Source organism: Glycine soja, chromosome 10, assembly GCF_004193775.1.
Source record: "Glycine soja cultivar W05 chromosome 10, ASM419377v2, whole genome shotgun sequence".
Taxonomy (NCBI): Eukaryota; Viridiplantae; Streptophyta; class Magnoliopsida; order Fabales; family Fabaceae; genus Glycine; species Glycine soja.
This window is the reverse complement of record NC_041011.1, coordinates 39478726-39496270: the sequence shown is the minus strand read 5'-3', so window position 1 is coordinate 39496270 and position 17545 is coordinate 39478726. Positions and strand designations below refer to the sequence as shown.

Here is a 17545-nt window from a genome sequence, read left to right as displayed (position 1 = left end):
CTTAATATTTTATACATACAACACTCAAATTTAAAATTTTTTTTAAGAGGATCGAATTCAATATTATTCACACTAATTGCTAAAAGCATGCTGATATGATGTCTTTTCCACTGTGATATCATACAAAAACAATTCCAACTCAATCCTTCGTGACAAAGTAACATCGTCCAATCTAATATGATATCTTTTCTTTCTTTCTTTTTTATCATAACAATAACTTGGGCGTCCTTCTTTTTTGACACCTTTTTTCTCCCCTTACACATCACCTTTATCTTCAACCACCCCCCGCCTCTGTGGGCTTTTATTCATGTTCTATGCCATTGACATGTCTTTAAAGCACATGCTGCTCCATGAATCACACTGAAACTCCAACTGTCATTCTTCTACTTTGCATTTACACTCTCGGATAATGGCCAAGGAAGCTTCTCTGTGCCTCTTGTTTCTCTTCTCCTTTCTCAGTACCTCCTGTTCTGGTGAGTAGTAGCCGACACTGATATATAATATCTCAGCACAGTAATTAATCTTGTTTATTCTGGTGAATAGCCATAATTGCAAAAACTAACAGTTTCTTCTTTGTTTGCTTATTGGTTTCTGAAACTACAACACTTGCTGAGTTTGGCAGTGATTGAATTCATTCAATTATGTTGATTTTTTTGTCTTTTAGTTTTTTGGACTACCCTACTTTGTTCTTGTAGAAAAATCAGTGGATGGCAGCACAAAAATTGAAGTGTAAAACAAATTTTGGACTTGCTCATAATATTGTGCTTCTCTTGTTTCACTCTTTGCAGGATCTCTGGTGGGTTTTTCCTACCGTGAGAGAGGAGACACTTCAACATCTGCTAGAACCATATCATTCCTCCAGCAAAGCAACGTTTCGCCAACTCAGATTCGAATTTTTGTCACAGATCATAGGATTTTGAGCACTCTCAGCAACTCCAAAGTGCTAACTGATGTCTACTTGAACAAAAGTCAAGTTGAAAATTTCATTATTTCAAAACCCTCTGAACTAAAAGCTCATCTACTTAACATTCTCTCACATTCAAACATCAAGAGCATCATTGCTAGCTGTGGCAGTGAGTGCTTAGCACAAAATGAAATGCCTTTGTTCTTACATGCTTTGAAATCAATTGGTTCAGTTCTCAGAGAGCTTCACTTAGGAAGGGAGGTAAAAATCTCAGTAGCATATCCACTTTCATTCTTAGAAAAGTTGAATGCATCGCATGAAAACAGTATTCGTAGGATTCTTTCATTTATAAAGGAAACGAAATCCTTTGTCATGGTAGAAGACAGCATTGGTGGAGAATTAAGCATGGGGGATCACTTTGTTCATGCTATCATCAAACGAGCCACTCTTGCTGCTTCCATTCTTCCTTGCAAGGATGTTCCCATTGTTCTGACAATAAAAAGCACAGTTATCCTCCCTTCAATGGAATTAGCTCAATTCAGTGAGAAGATATCCAAATATCTAGAATCCGAAACTCATATTAGAAAAAGAATAGCTGCATTATATATAGAGGTGCATTCAGCAAAAGATTTTGCTAGCAAAAAACTCAAAAGGAGAAGTCTAGATGATACAACCAACCCAACAAACACAGTTTTCCCCACAAATCCAGCATCATCCACACCAATCATTACACCACCAGATACACCAACAATCATAACAGTTCCTGCCACAAATCCTGTCACAATTTCCCCTTCCAATCCTGCTGCAATGCCTGTGACAGTTCCTTCTACCACACCAGTGCCTAATCCTATAACCCCCACAAATCCAGCCAATTCACCAGTACCTGTGAGCAATCCAGCTACGACTCCTATAGCGACACCACCGCCAGTAACCAACCCTGTGACATCTTATCCACCTCCATCAGGAAATGTTCCTCCCGTCGTAAACCCGCAACCACAACCACCTCCTGCAAACACTAATGCTCCTGCCATTCAGGGGCAGAGTTGGTGTGTTGCAAAGCAGGGAGCTCCTGAAGCTTCTCTTCAATCAGCACTTGACTATGCTTGTGGAATGGGTGGTGCTGATTGTTCTCAAATCCAGCAGGGTGGGAATTGCTACAGTCCAGTTACTTTGCAGAACCATGCTTCTGTTGCCTTCAACAGCTACTACCAGAAGAATCCAGCTCCAACAAGCTGTGACTTTGGAGGGACTGCTACTTTAGTTAACACAAATCCAAGTAAGATCTTAATAGTTCTAACAAACTTTGAAAGAGCTTACTTACAATTTACTTAAACATATCTTATGACATAATTATGCACTTGAGCTAGGATAGTTGCTCTCTAGGAAAACTTATGAAAATTCATACGAAAATAGTTTAACTAAATTTTACTTCAATTGTAGAAACAAGTTATATATAAATGCTTGCATAATAAGCACTTATTCAGTAAGTTTTTAATTATGTTTTTTATTTAAATTAGAGCATGTTTGGGAATCCATTACAAAATTACGTTTGAGTGAAAAGTAATTTTGCCAGAGGATCAGATTTCTTGCTTTTGCATTCATTGTGTTTTTTTTTTTTTTATCAATTGAATTTGCATTGGAATGTGTGCCACAACATTTCAAACTGCAAGCCAAACATGCACCTAGTGGTTATTTTTAACTGGTTGTTCTGAATTGTGAATAGGCACGGGTTCATGCATTTTCCCATCATCTTCATCGTCATCATCAACAACAACAATGCCAAAGTCATCACCCCCGACACCACCTACACAATCAAGTCCAATAGCACTACCACCACCAAGTCCATTAACACCTGAACCATCAATTCCAACAGCACCACCAACATCTTCATCTTCAGGAACAGGCCCTTTCGGGTAAGTGAGACACAGCAGTTTTTCATTGTCACAATAATTCTAGTGCACCAATAAGCATATTAATCAAGACCCTATATAACGCTACCTTTTTTGCAGGTATGGTGCCCCACCTTCAGAGTTAAATTCAAGCAATCCAGCGTCAGGTATAATGCCAGGTTTTGCTTCTGATAGCCCTCCTGTTGTAAATACCACTTCGGTGTCGCGTTCTGTGGGTTTGAGACCTTTTGTTGGCTTCACTATTCTGATGGTATCATTTGGCACTACGAGACTCAGTATGCACCCATAGAGTACTTCAAAACCAAGATTTCCATGAAGAACATATAGTATGAGATGCTCAGTAGTACCTCTAGCTATACGTTGGAGTTGTAATGTTATGTAGCATTACATTAGATGCAGTGCGTAGGTCTGTAGGTGCAGAAAGTTATTAGGGTAAGAAAGGAACAAAAGTAAGGTACGTAAGTGATTATGAGCTGCCAAAATGATCATAGATGTGCTAAAATTCAGTTGAGGTGAAGGTGAGGGAAATAATTGCTGCTTTATGGTATGTAGGTTGTACAACAGACTAAGATTAATATTGGTCATGTACATAATTTTTGAAAGCTAGTAGTTCTTTTCATTGTATGGAGTTTGTAGTTCATGTAAATTGGTCATAGTTGTTCTGGAAATTGATCTTCTTAAATGGGGGATTGTTATTCATCAAAATAGTCCCATTCGCCCATTTCAAATTTTATGAAGAGTGTGATATATGAGACACTACAAAGGTTTAGATAGATGGGTTATCTAATTATGACGCATTTTGTGGGTGCTCACACTAAAAAGATAATCAAGTTGCTGATATTTTGACTGAGTGTGGATTATCCCTTCAAGACCAATCAAGATTTTCAATGTTTGTTTATTATTTTATCTCTAATGCAATGATGCCTTAATGGTAAAGAAGGCTTGTGACTCTTTTTGACAATGAGGAGAGGAACTACGTAAATAGGTTCATTATTCCAACATCAAATGGTAAGGGTTAAAATATATTTTTGTTATCTTTAATAAATATCTTAATTTTATATTTGTTTTCTAATAAAAAAAATTATGTTTGATCTTTAATATTTGAAAAAATTTGTTTAGATCTCTGCCATCACATAATCAATTAATTGATATAGTAGAGACTTAAAACAAAACTTTTCAAATATTATTAAGAATCTAACGCACACAAAAATTATTAGAGAACAAACATAAAATTAAAGTATTTATTAGGGATCACAAATATATTTTAGCCAATATAAAGAAAAAAAATAGATATTGTATGTGATATTTTAAATAATTATTTCTATCTCTTATTTTTTTTTTATATTTGTTTACTCCTATCTCAAAACTATACTCCAAAAATTAGAAAGAACTTTTGGTTTTACTTTTTTTTTTCTCCCATAGTTATTTTTCTTTTAAGACAGTTATTTGAAGCTAAATGAGGAGAGATGTTAATATAAACATTTATTCTAATAAGAATTCAAAGTTTGGTTTATTTCTTTCACTAAACTCAACATCTGATACTACTATTAGTAGTAGCAATAGTAAAAGATGATATGCTCAATATTAATCAATAACAAAATCAATAAATAACCCATATTGATAACATGATAATAAATTCAAAAATTGAGCCAAACTAATTTGGCTACCTAATGATGTGTTTGGTTCCATACTTTGAAGGTAATTTTCAAAAACTAATGGTTGTAACTTTCACATTCCAATGCAATTATTCCATTCTCAATAAGTTAGAACCTAATGGTTATATATGTCAAGAAAAATGTTAGAAATACACTCTAACATGCTATGTTGAACATTCTCTCTTAATGATTAAAATTTATTAAAAATAATAAAGTCTCACATGATATTTAAGTAATCTTCTTCTAATTTTATAATTTTAGCAATTAAACAAACTGTGTTTGAACATGCACATTAGAAAATATTCCTGTATGTCAAAGACACGGAGAACATGTTATTATCATGAATTGCATTGGATGCCGACTCTAACGTTAGAGGTCAATCAGTCGACAAAGAAAATAATGAGAAAACTATAACGGCAATCAGGCAAATCCTCCAAACGCATTGACTTTAATCCGACGCATGTGAGCCACTTTTATAATATCCAAACCAGAGTAGACATAAGACATTTGCCAGCAGGGCAACACCTAAGCCACATTATTAAGTGGCTGTTTTTTCCATGATTTTCAATAGAAAAAAGATTGTGAACGAGGTCCACAACGATTATACCCCAGCATCAGCGTGGTGGAAACTGTATGGTCATGTTAAAGAGCTATCATATCACTTTTTGCGGAGAAATGCATGAAAACCAAACATCAACTGGCCCAACAAAGAGTAATGATGTGGCCATAAATGTATAAATGCAACTACGCAATGTAATTTTATAGATCACCGCAAAAATGCCTTCTGATCCTGGTGCTACGCGTACATTTTGCACAAGCTAAAGCTAGTAGATTATCTATAAAAACTGCCGCGCAAAATGGCTTCTACAACTTGTCTAGACTCCTAGAATTTGAAGGTATATATGGGTCTATATACAAGAATTGTTTTGGATATAGGAATGGTTTCACCGCCTTGAAAATACCACCAAGATCAACATGGACATCGAGACCACCATTTTGAATCCAGAAGTGTCCCAGAAATTCTGGTTTAGCTTATCTGCGGCTGCAACTTCTCTTTGTTGCTTTGCAGCTAATTGATCTCTCAGTTCTTTGATAGCTTTGTCCCGTCGTTCACCCATCTGTTCACAAACCCATACAATGAAACATGTCATTTGATTAGGACATAAGTAATTAGTAAAAGGATATAAACTTCACTAAGTTGCCTAATAAGGAGGGTTAGATCATGAAAGTAAATGATAAAATGGCGCATTATGACAGAAAATCTAGGCATCTGCGAAAGGTCGTGAATAATGGTCCGGTAGCAGATAAAAAAATCAAATCAAATCTCCTTTGATATCATGTTTCACACTTTCATAGTTCAATGCAAGTTGTAGCCAAATTAATCAAAACAATTGATCGAATAATTCAAACCAAAATTCAAAAGGTGGTAAAAGAGCCCAATTCATTGTATAAAACAAGATCATTACGTATCTTTTGAACCAGAAGCACATGTCTGGGAATTGCTTTTTGTAGGAAAATAATCTCCTTTTCTTTAAAAAAAAAAGTTTTCTCAGGAAATAAATAAATAAAAATAAGCAATTATTTGTTCAACAAGTTGAGCCAAAACACACATAGCACAATAGCTAAATTTACCCTTTGCAGTTTTCGTGTCTGAGAACGAGCTTCCTGCAGACAGAATTCTAACTTCAACACTTTCTTCTTCAGCTCTTGATCAGCACGCCGCTGTTTCTCCAACTGTGATTTAAAACAAATACATGAGCCAACCACCAAAAAAAGACAAGCATGAATGAGCATCACACAGGCAAACCAAGATAGCTTTACCTGTGACTCTAATTCCTTAGTCTTGAGCTTCCAGTGAGCAGACATGATCTTAATTTCATCCTTAAGTTTTGCTATTTCATCATCCTTAACACCTAGAATCTTATTCATCTTCTCAAAATTTTTAGGAGAAACCTCATCCAATATTTTCCGCAGTTCACAATTCTTGTTCTCTCCGGCTTTTGCAAGAGCCTCCATAATATCGTGCTCAATCCTCAAAACTTCATCTTTCAATTGTTTCTGTGAAGATTCCCTTGCCTGAAGATCCTTCTGTAAATTGTCTAGTTGCTCCCCTAGCCTCAGGACACGATCCTCATGCTCTCTTAGTGAACCATTTTTCTCATTTAATTCTTTTACAAGTTCTAAACATTGGAGCTGAGCTGATTGAGCTGATGCAGCACTTGCATCAGCAGTTGCTCTTGTTGTTACAAGCTGTGTTCTAAGATCATCCAACTCCTTCAGATACTGTATCAAGATTAAAATATATGTTGTGAGTAAATGATACTCAGGCTACTACTTGGGATTGTTTCACTTTTGAATTTATGTTGCAACTTGCGAGAGATAAACAGTCACTCAGAATCTAATGGATTTTAGTGTATATTTTACAAAGCAGCATAATACAAGCTAGCAAAATAATTAGAAACATGATACATCAAGATATATAACTAATAATATCTAAGGGGGTATGATACCAATAAAAAAATTGAGCTTACAATGCTTAAGTCACTTAATACTTAGCACTTTCATGGTCTGTAATTTTTATTTCTTTTTTTGCGTGTGTACAATGCTCTGTAATTCATTAGAGAATACCCAAGGCCCGAGCACAATCAATGTGTAGTGCTTCAGCTTATCTACGAATGATTTGTCAAATTTTCCTTTCCTTGTGAGTAATGATACCGCTTTGCAAACTATTCAAATCTAAGAAATCTTCACTTCGGTTGTTGTATACTCGTACACTCTTTTATTTCAATAATAATTTGTATTATTTGTGTTTGAATTATATAAGATGAAATGCTTATCTAGCACAGGAATTCATGATACACCAGCATTTATGCCAAATGATCACGATAAATTTGTTTCCATTACTAGTTAGAGAAGTAATTATGCCTAATGCTCGCTCAGTCACGACACAAACATCGTAGCCTCTTGGCTTTATTTACATGATTTTCATTCCATATTCCAGTATCCTAGCTTTCTTTAGGCAGAGTATTGTAATCACAATATGTAGCTAGGTGCATTCATTTCTCTTTCTAATATATCGCCAATGGGAGGAAAAAATTATCCACCTATTAAATAAAAGTCTGTTTGTTACTGCCATAGGAAATGTTCTTAGTATAATCATAGATTTACTAATGAAAAGCAGATCTACAGCCTGTGCGCCAAAAAAGCTTCTCGTTGCCCATTTTTTTAGTTCCCCATAAATATCTCTATTAGAAACAATCCCACTTGAGGCACAATTCCACATTAATTAAATGTGGATGCCTCTTGTTACCCAATTTAAGATGCACCATTTCTAACCCATACCTTAGCAATATTTATTGAACCTAACAAAGTGAAAAGGAGACATCCATTGTGAAGGAATTTAAGAAATTGTGACGCTGGCAGCCTCTACGGGAAGTTTGGTGCAGGCACGAATGAGTTCTCATTGTATGGAGACACTGTTCTTCGACTTTACTTAGTTATAGATAGATAGATGTCAAATTACCAACACCTTACAATATTAGGCTGTTCTAGCCCTATTAGAATCACTTGAATACGTTAGTTAATTTCTTTATGCTTTTGCTTACTTAAAATCAACTGATTGACGGTAAAAGACAAAAACTAACATTAAATTATCTATATCAGCGATTTTCCAACATGATGGACTAATCCCTACGTCAAATTTAATTTTAGTTAACAAGCTAACAGTTACTGCAGAAAAATGTGGCATGGAAAAATTGAAGAACAATCCTAGTTAGAAAGGGGTTATAATAGTAATAGATCAGAGCACCCACACCCGGTCACCCTTTATTTCAAAGTTCAGTGGGATCCGCCAAAACGAAAGAAGACAACTAGTAAAAAATATCCTAAAAGATGAGCATCGATGTGTAATATTTGTTTAATGAGAAAAATAGAAAAGCTAGCAAAATCAACACCAATGCAGCCATAAAGGCAAGCAAAAGACACAATTAGCCAATTGTGTAATAGTAATTTAAAGAAAATAAACAAAAGTTAGTAATCCTAATCACACCACTAAAAAAGATCAAGAGATGTCCTGCGAAATAATTTAGTAAATAATAATGAGGAAAGGTAAATCCAAGTGAAAGAGTGAAACCTTCTCAGCAGAGGAGGCTGACGCCTGAAGCTGCTCATTTCTTTCTTCCAAATTCTTCTGCAACCTTCCAATTTGCAATTCCATGTTCTTGGCATTTGTCTCTGCTTCCTGTGAAAGAAAATCCATAAAAAAATTGCTAAACCAAAAAACTCAAATGATTTTTCCCTGACCCCACTAAAAATTAGAAATGATTGACATCAAAGTTGTAATTTTTCTAGCCTGGCCAAAAAGAGAGAGAGAGAAAAAAAACAAACAAAAATGGGTTGTATAGGAACAAAAAGACACACAAAATAAAACAACCCAAAAAAAAAACCAAGAAATCTCGTGCCTGTCTGGTTTGAGTTTCCTTAGCATACGATTGTTCCTGCGAAGCTAGGCGACTACGTAGCTCCTTCAACTCCACCGCTAACGACACCACGTTGCGCCTAAAGCTCTGCTTTTTTTCATTCAAATCCTGCAACAAGGGATCAACTTCTCGAGCAGCTACGGTAGATGTCAACGATGAAGATGGTTTCTCAGACATGGAAACTCCAGATTTTTCAACTCTATTTCGAGCAATGAAACGTGTACTACTCTCTTATGAACCAAATCAGATCCTATGGACCAGGGATAAGCACTTCATGGTCAAGAAAATGAAAGCAATTAAAAACTTCATTCCTCCGTGTGAACACGGTAGTTGAGCATTTAATTTAATTGGAATTAGAATTATATACCCAAGCAAGAAAAAAAATAAATGAATCAGGCAAATAAACAATAAAGTAGTAGCTTAGAAAGTACTGGATCTTCTTTTCACGAAAAGGTTACTAGATTCAAATTCAAAGTAAGGCTCGAAAATTTGATTTTGATTCCAATGAAATTTCGACAAATTTTTTTTTTTTTTTCTGGCAGTGGTTGCATCAGGCAATGCATCCAATCCAATCCCTCCATAATTGAGAAGAGAGAGAGAGAGACAGAAGAAGCAGTGACCCGCCATGAGGGTCTATCTGTCACTGTCGAATAAAAAATAATTTCAATAATAATAAATAGGGTTATGAGAGATGCGTGATCGAAATTAATTCTTGTGTCTGCTACTGCTGCTAACAAAGCTTCACAATAATAATTTGAACCAAACCCCAAATTCATCAAATTAAATAGCAACACTCACCATAAAGAGAGATTTGGCAAACTATAATTTAATGAAGAAAGAAACACAGAGTTAGTAAAGATACCAGTTTCTGCGTTGAATCTCTGGTCTGGTTGTGCAGAAGCTCAATCTGGTTCTGATTTGGGACAAATTAGTAAAGCAGAGAAACAGATTGAGAAGGTGAAATGGTGGAAATGAGTAATGGGAATCAAAGAGTTATGTGGCAACTTCACTGGTTTTATATTTTAATTGATTTTTTTAATTGTTTCTTGTCTCATCTGCGAGTAATAGTTGGCTTGGTTTACGTGACATGTCCGTGTCTTAAACATGAACCAGGTTTGGTTCGGATTCGGAGGTTGTTCTTTTACTCAAATAAATAAACAAAATGAATTTGGGAAAGGTGGCCAACATGTTTTTAAGTTTTTTATTGCTTGTGAATAGTATTTTATTAAGCAAAAGCTAAAATCATTAATTAAAAAGGCAAAAGTCAGGTTATTTGATGAACTTTACAAAACAAAAATATTAAAAATAAGAGCACTAACTAAGGAATTAAGAAAAATAAAAGTTTTATATTTAAAAACAAGAGCTATATTTTGTTTTTAGGTACTCGGAAGGGTTTAGGGTTGAGCGAAGAGGTTAGGTTGGGAGTTTCCGAGCCTGGTGGGTTTGGTGTGATGACAAATTCCAAAGCTACAGCTGGGATTTGATAATTGATTGTGTTGACCCGAAAGTATGAGCGCGGCAAATACAAATTTTGGCCTGGGCGTATCGCTTTGAAGCACGTGGATGGATGTGAGCTGCAAGTAGTATCAAACTGGATTTTAAGATTTGAATTTTGAATTTCAACATCATAATTTTAGCCTCTGATTATGATTTATGAGTACGAATTAGTCTCTTTCCATTAATCTAATCCAGTCCGTAATCCTTCCATTAAGGGTATATTTAAATCTTTTCATAAATGAAAAATAAGGACAGAAAATAAGATTTTTTTTTTTAGTAAATTGCAACAACACTATCAGAAATTCATGTAGTTACATAAGAGCATTTACCATTGGAGTTGCTTAATAAATTATTATTTTAATGTGTTACATATAATTTTAAGTTGATTAAAATTGAAGAGAGTTACTTATATAAATAATTATTGTTCATAACTTGCTTAATTTTGTATTAAATATATAGGAGAGAGGATAAAATATATTGAAGAGAGTTTATATGGCATTGTGAGTTTCTTTAGAATAAGAAATTATTTCTTAGCTTTTTAAAATTATTTTCTTTCTATTAATCACCATCAACCGAATACAAACAAGAGACAAAATATAATATAATATAATTAATATTAATATACTATACATTTCTAAGCTAATTTTAAGAAATTATCTTTTGTCTCATTTTCTTTTTCACATGTGACATCTGCTGTACTTTCTTTTCTTATAATCTTTTCAAAATACAAATAATTTAAATTTCAAAAGTCTAAACTTAAATATTTTGTTTTTATAATTTTTTGAGCAAATAATATATTTAATATTTTATCTTATTTGTTTGGTTGAATTTAATCATTGTGTTTTTTAAATCTTCAATTTAATCATTTATATATTTAAAACAGATTCATATGGGTTCTTTGATTTGTGTAAGGTAACGGTTAATTTTGTTCCTCCTCCGCTTAGTCTACTCCCCGCTCCTTCCTCTTATTAATCATTGATGCTCATAGAACGCAGACAACAAAATAACCTTTGAAGATGATGGAATTTGAAAGAGCGAATCGCGTGTTTGGAGCCTTGGATGATGCGTTCATTTTTCCGTTTTCTTCCCATCAAGAAAAAACAAGATCTACGTTTTGCAGATTTGGGTGTATGGTTGTGGTCGTGTCAACGCCGACCTCCATCGCATACCTGCTCTCCACATCACAGATATATACCCCGCATAACCCAAAATCGCGAAGGAGAGAGAGAGGATCAACACAAGGCACATCGAACCCGAAGATGTTGGCGTGTGAAACGGACTTGCTATTGCCTTTTTCAAGGCCAGCTTGTCAAAGGGAGGAACACGCTCGTGTTGTTGGCACCATTTTTTATGATGTAGTCATACGCAGCAATTACAAGTCCACCTATGGACAAAAGTATTAGTTTAGGCTCTTTTTGCAAAATATTAATTAATAGGGGTCTCTTTCAAATATTTTTCTGGAGGAGTTTGTTTTTATTTACATTGCATCAAAGATAGGGACGCAATACAATAAGGAACTGACATGTGGCATCGAGATGTTGTGCCAACAGATATGTGCGATGAGTTGTTACAGTTTGCAACTTTTTGTCAGCATAGGCGTAGGTTGTAGGCACACAGGTACGTAGGCACGTGAAAAAGGCAATAACCCCCCCCCCCCCCCAACTCAGCATTTTGTTATTCCCTTCCCTCCCAACTTGTTCTTTCTCTCTTCTAGTTTGCGTTCTCTCTCATAATATTCTTATTTCATGTTCTATATTGTTGCTAATGACATTAAATAATACTTACATGTTTTAAAATATGTGATATTGTGTTTATATTTAAAATATTTAATGAGTACATTCAATGGCATTAAATGACACTTACATGTTTTAAAATAATTATGATTTTGGTTTAATTTTTTTTTTTGGAATATTAGCTTTTTACAATTTTTGTAATATATGATATTGTGATTTTTTTTAACCTAACATGTAAATTATTATATGTGAGATTGTAAACTGAATTTTTAAAATGTTTGTGATATATGTTGTTATTAATATGATTTTAAATAAATTTAACTATGTTTGTATTATGCAGTGTATTTGATATGACAAGTTCATCATCCTCCTCATCCAATTTTGATGTGGTATCTGGACCACATGAAAATGATGTGTTGTGGATGCAAAATCAACATGTGTCTCAACATATTTGGAACGGGAATGCAGATAGAAAATCAAGAATGAGGCGAGCGATTCCAACTTATCAGGATATAGAACGACTATCGACAAAAATTATTCATTAGTTACAGCAGTCTGGATTATACACAACAATAAAATTGTGTAGAATCAAAATTAATGGAGAAATTGTAAATGCCTTTGTTGAAAGGTGGAGGCCAGAGACACACACCTTTCATTTGACGTGTGGGGAGGCCACCATCACACTACAAGATGTGTCTGTGTTGCTAGCTCTTCCCGTGGATGACAATCCTTTAATTGGAAACATAACTATTGATGGGATTGATATGTGTGAACAATACCTTGGAGTCAGGCCAAATGCTAATGCATTGGCTGACGGAAACACATTGAAATTAAGTTGATTGGCTTCAGAGTTTGCAAATATCCCGGACTATGTGGACGATGAAGAGCACCTCAAAATGTTTGCACGTGCTTGGATTTTGAGATTTATTAGAGGTGTCTTGTTGGTGGATAAAAGTAGTAAAAGAATCTCCATGAGATATTTGCATAGATTTTGAAGAGTGTAGTAGTTAGTTATGCGTGGGGAGTTGCTGCATTGAGTTATTTATACATAGAGACGTGTAACGCAACAAATTATAATGTCCAATCTATTGGCGGTTACGTTCTCTTAATTCAATTGTGGACATGGGAACGATGCCCTAAATTAGTCTTATCGATTGTGCCTCCACAACAATGAAACAATCCACTTGGTTATAGGTACACAATTTTTAAATTATGGTCTTCATTTATAATTTTAATTATTATTGTATGTAACATATTATTATTTAACAACAATTTATATGCAAGGTGAAATTATAGAAACAATGCAGTTTATGCTGACAATACCACACACAACGATAATATGGGAACATGGATGATGGTAAGTACTAAATTGACCGCATTGACAGTAACAGTCGTTTAAGTTAACTGACCACTTTTGTCCACCTCGTTGAGAGATAGGATCGAAAGCCTCCTCAACTTCAAACATTGTTCTCTAAATATCATAAATGCGAACAATGTGAGAATAAGTCTTTTCTTGATTTTTCTGAATCTCTTTCATAACCTTCGAGCAATAAATCTGACCGCTTTGTAATTCTCTTTGAGCTTTACGATCGCGGTCTACAAAATATTGCCGACATCTACTATATGTTGACTTCACAAGGGCAGTTATTGGTATGTTGCGGTAACCTCTGAAAACTTTATTTACACATTCAGATAGATTAGTTGTCATATGATCGTACCTACGTCCTCCTCTGTCATATACCATGGTCCATTTTTCTTTTGAAATTTTGTCGATCCATGTTTTTATGGCAGAACTCAAATCACAAAATTTATCAAAATTCCTATCGAATATATGCTTGCAAGGAGTGTATCCTGCACATTATCAATTACCGATTTCAGTAAAATTATCATAAAAAATAAGATATATTATAAATCAAATCTTGCCTAATTTTTTCAACATTTCTTTTTGTTTCTCATTCTTGAACTTATGGTTGAAATTTTTTGCAATATGTCGCACACAGTAAACATGATAAGCATAGGGAGGTTGCCACCCAAGTGTTTCATTAGCAACAATTGACTTTATACTTGCATGATGATCAGAAACGAGACATATACCATTTTTATCTATAACATGTTCACGCAAGTGTGCCAAAAATCATGACTATGCTATTAATGTTTCTCCCTCAACCACAACAAATGCGAGCGAAAGAACATGGCCATTTCCATCTTGTGTTGTTTCCATTAACATCGTCCCATGATATTTTCCATACAAGAATGTACCGTCGACTTGTATGATTGGCTTGCAATACTTGAAAAGCCTCTTTACATTGATCGAAAGTCCAAAATACTCGATGGAACTGACGGTATTCATGACTTACAGTATTGCCAACTACAAAATCATCGCCACATATTTGATAATACGATCCTAGACAATGATTTTGCATATGTTTTAGCCATGATGAAAGTTGGCCATAAGATTCATCCCAATCACCATATTCTATCATAATGACCTTTTGTTTAGCCTTTCAGGCCTTTCTATATGAAATTTTATAGTTAAACATACCACTGATTCTTTCTTGAATCAAAGAAATTTTCAATGACGAATCTTCTTTAATCATTCCTATGAAAATAATTATAACAAAAATTAATTATCAACATAAACCAAATCAATGATAAACAAACATGAATAATTAAAATAGTTAAAATCATACCTACTACACAGGTGACAATCAAATCAGAATCAAGTTTGTCATGGTCTTGTGTTATACTCGTATTCAAACACGTGTGTGGTCCCTCCCATTGCGTAACTTTCCATGTATAAGTTTTTTTTAGATACAATTGCCCTCATATAAAAAGGACATGGGATGTCATCACTTCGATTTGGGTAGCAAACGCCATATTTTTGTGATTTTGATTCAAGAACTTTAAAAGTTTGGTGCACATTCATAACATATTGTTGCAGTGCATTTTTCACTGCATTTTTGCTTTGAAATTCCATGTCAACAAATAATTCTTGGCCAATATTGAAGGTTGATGCCATATTGAAACCACAGATGTTTTCTTCATTAGGATGACTCCAAATAATGTTACTATAATGAGAAGCGGATTCCCAAAATGTAGTCTCACTTCCACCTGCAAAAAAATCTTAATATACGATTCATTCTCAAAAGTATTTATGAAAATAGGTCTCTTTTAGTGTTATTTAATTTCCATTAATGGTTTAAAACTATATACCAATACGAGCCTCTTCTGTATACTATTTACGAAAAAATATTATAAGATTAAAATATTATAAGATTACAATATTATTTAATTAAATATACCTTCTCTTGGTTGCATGATTGTAAGGGGTTGGATCATGCAGGCAGCTTCTTCATCTGTGTCAGATATATCATTGATATCTTCCTTCTCATCCAACGAATCCTCAACATATGAATTAGTTATCATATAATCATCATCGTCAGAATCTTCATCTAAATTTGTTACAAATCTTAGAACTTTTGATTCATTGGCAGCTATATTATTCCTACATGATAATAGCGAATTTGTCACATTCAACGCAGAAGCACCAACAACATCTACTTCAGCGCACAATTCAATGACATCCATTTTTTGTTGTTGTTGAAAACTTTCAATCATTGTTTCAACATCTTCGTCGTCACAAATTTGCAATGCAATATATTTACTTGCAACTAAAAATTGGCAAGTCATAACAGATATACTTTCATTTTTATCTAATTTTACCTTATCACAAATTCTTTTTTTAACCCGTCAAAAGTTACACCACGTTTAATTTGAATAGCCTTTTTAGGGCCTTCAAACGTGATGCCGTCATCACTTTGAAATATTATTCCATTCAAATAAACCAGAACAATAATCAAAGAACTCATTTTTATAATAAAACCTACAAAATAAAACAATAATGTCATCAACAATTTTCATTAATAATAATAACATCAAAAAATAATACAAGTTAATAAATATAAATTAATAAAAATAAATTAATAAATATATTACTGATTTTCACCCCATAGAAGAAATATCAACAAAGTTATCACCATGTAATATAGAGAGAAAGAAATTTGGAAATATACGAAAACAATGTACCAGAAAGTGTGTGTGGATGGAAGGGGGAGGGGGGTTTATATAGGTATGTATTGCGCCGGTAGTAATGGCACAATACATTGTACTTAGGACATTTGAGCAAAGGGTTGCTGACATGACACAATACCTTTCTAACTGGTCAACATTACACACACGCTATCAAAAGTCTGTCCAAAAGTGGTTGCGTCACTTATATTAGCACAACCCATTCAGCAATTCTGTTGGCGCAACAACTCAATGCAACGTGTCAATTTCATGTTTCATTTTCATTTATGCTGACACAATATTTACATCTTTTGCTATTGTCGTCTACTTTTGTTGCTCCGATAGTTCAACAAGATTGTCATGACTTCACTGATGCAATGGCTCTGAATGCCCAACAATATTCTATAATAATAATAACAACAATAATATTATCAACTTATTAAAAGAATATCTTGAAATATTTTTAAAAATATTTTAAATAATAAATGAATAAATTTAATATCTTAAATAATAAAAATATTATTTCTTAATATAATCAGAAAAATAATGATAAGGCATACCGCATTTTCTTTTTGTTTTACTCTAGTAATGGCTCCCTCTTATCTCCAATCAATCGAATCTGTTAACTTGTCGCCTGGGAGAGGATCATATTACAGGAAGGAATTGCCACATGTATGATATTGCAAATAATGGCTCAATAAAATAATGGCCCATTACTCCTAAACAAAAAATAATGGTCCATTATAAGATAATCTTTCAAACAATGGTCCATTATAAAATTATGTTTTATGCGTAATCAATATGCTACAGTATCAAACCACTTTAAATATTTTTGGCAAATTTAGAAAATTGTTTTAAATTTATTGACAATTTTCCTTGTGAAAACTCTATTTTTGGGCGGTTGTGATATTCATTTATAGAAAAATATTTGAAATAATTTATTGGCTTTGAGAAAATTACATATGATAATTGACATGTGGAGATGTTCTCCGTAAATTCTTGTTAAAATAGAGTAAATTTGATATTTTAAAAAAGGTAAAATAGTAATTTTCTGCCTGTGTACACTGGTTTTTTTTTTGTTTTTTTTAACGAAGAATAAATGTTTATATGTTGAACTTTGAGGTGATATTTTTTTATGATCATATAAGATGTGGAATACCCCTGTAAATTTTGAGTTGAGTTAATATATAAAATAATTTTTAAGATAAAAAGTAGCACACTAAAAAAAGAGATAAAAACTCAGCTAACAGATGAATTAAATGACAAAAAAAGTAATTCAATCTTTTTTTATAAGAATCAA

At 33.7% G+C, this 17545-nt stretch overlaps 2 protein-coding genes across 5 annotated transcripts; one reads left to right on the top strand and one right to left on the bottom strand.

The window, feature by feature from the left end:
- The first annotated feature begins 210 nt into the window (after positions 1–210).
- Positions 211–3587, top strand: LOC114372312 (mucin-2-like). The gene is made up of 4 exons (XM_028329809.1): positions 211–473; positions 789–2180; positions 2628–2817; positions 2914–3587. The coding sequence occupies exons 1-4, from the start codon at positions 410–412 to the stop codon at positions 3101–3103; spliced, it is 1836 nt and encodes a 611-aa protein (XP_028185610.1). The 5' UTR covers positions 211–409; the 3' UTR covers positions 3104–3587.
- Positions 3588–4911: 1324 nt separating this feature from the next.
- LOC114372587 (nuclear envelope-associated protein 2) lies at positions 4912–9958 on the bottom strand. Of its 4 annotated transcripts, XM_028330232.1 has the most exons (6): positions 9810–9947; positions 8930–9217; positions 8602–8709; positions 6291–6752; positions 6102–6203; positions 4912–5587 (listed from the first exon to the last, which is right to left on the bottom strand). In XM_028330232.1, the coding sequence occupies exons 2-6, from the start codon at positions 9122–9124 to the stop codon at positions 5414–5416; spliced, it is 1041 nt and encodes a 346-aa protein (XP_028186033.1). In that variant the 5' UTR covers positions 9125–9217; positions 9810–9947; the 3' UTR covers positions 4912–5413. The 4 variants fall into 4 exon arrangements, with proteins under 4 accessions (XP_028186033.1, XP_028186032.1, XP_028186031.1 ...); XM_028330231.1 differs by having other exon boundaries at positions 6102–6752; positions 8930–9197; positions 9810–9958; XM_028330230.1 differs by having other exon boundaries at positions 6102–6752; positions 9810–9948.
- Between the last annotated feature and the right edge of the window lie 7587 nt (positions 9959–17545).

What these genes read in the sequence shown, in the direction of transcription:
- LOC114372312 (XM_028329809.1), top strand. Translation starts at nt 410, where the DNA reads ATGGCCAAGGAAGCTTCTCTGTGCCTCTTGTTTCTCTTCTCCTTTCTC. An exon ending in TTTAGTTAACACAAATCCAA is followed by an intron (nt 2,181 to 2,627) that starts GTAAGATCTTAA and finishes AATTGTGAATAG; the next exon opens with GCACGGGTTCATGCATTTTC. An exon ending in TCAGGAACAGGCCCTTTCGG is followed by an intron (nt 2,818 to 2,913) that starts GTAAGTGAGACA and finishes CCTTTTTTGCAG; the next exon opens with GTATGGTGCCCCACCTTCAG.
- LOC114372587 (XM_028330231.1), bottom strand. Translation starts at nt 9,124, where the DNA reads ATGTCTGAGAAACCATCTTCATCGTTGACATCTACCGTAGCTGCTCGA. An exon ending in CAGCCTCCTCTGCTGAGAAG is followed by an intron (nt 6,753 to 8,601) that starts GTTTCACTCTTT and finishes ATCTTGATACAG; the next exon opens with TATCTGAAGGAGTTGGATGA. An exon ending in AGACACGAAAACTGCAAAGG is followed by an intron (nt 5,588 to 6,101) that starts GTAAATTTAGCT and finishes GTTTGTGAACAG; the next exon opens with ATGGGTGAACGACGGGACAA.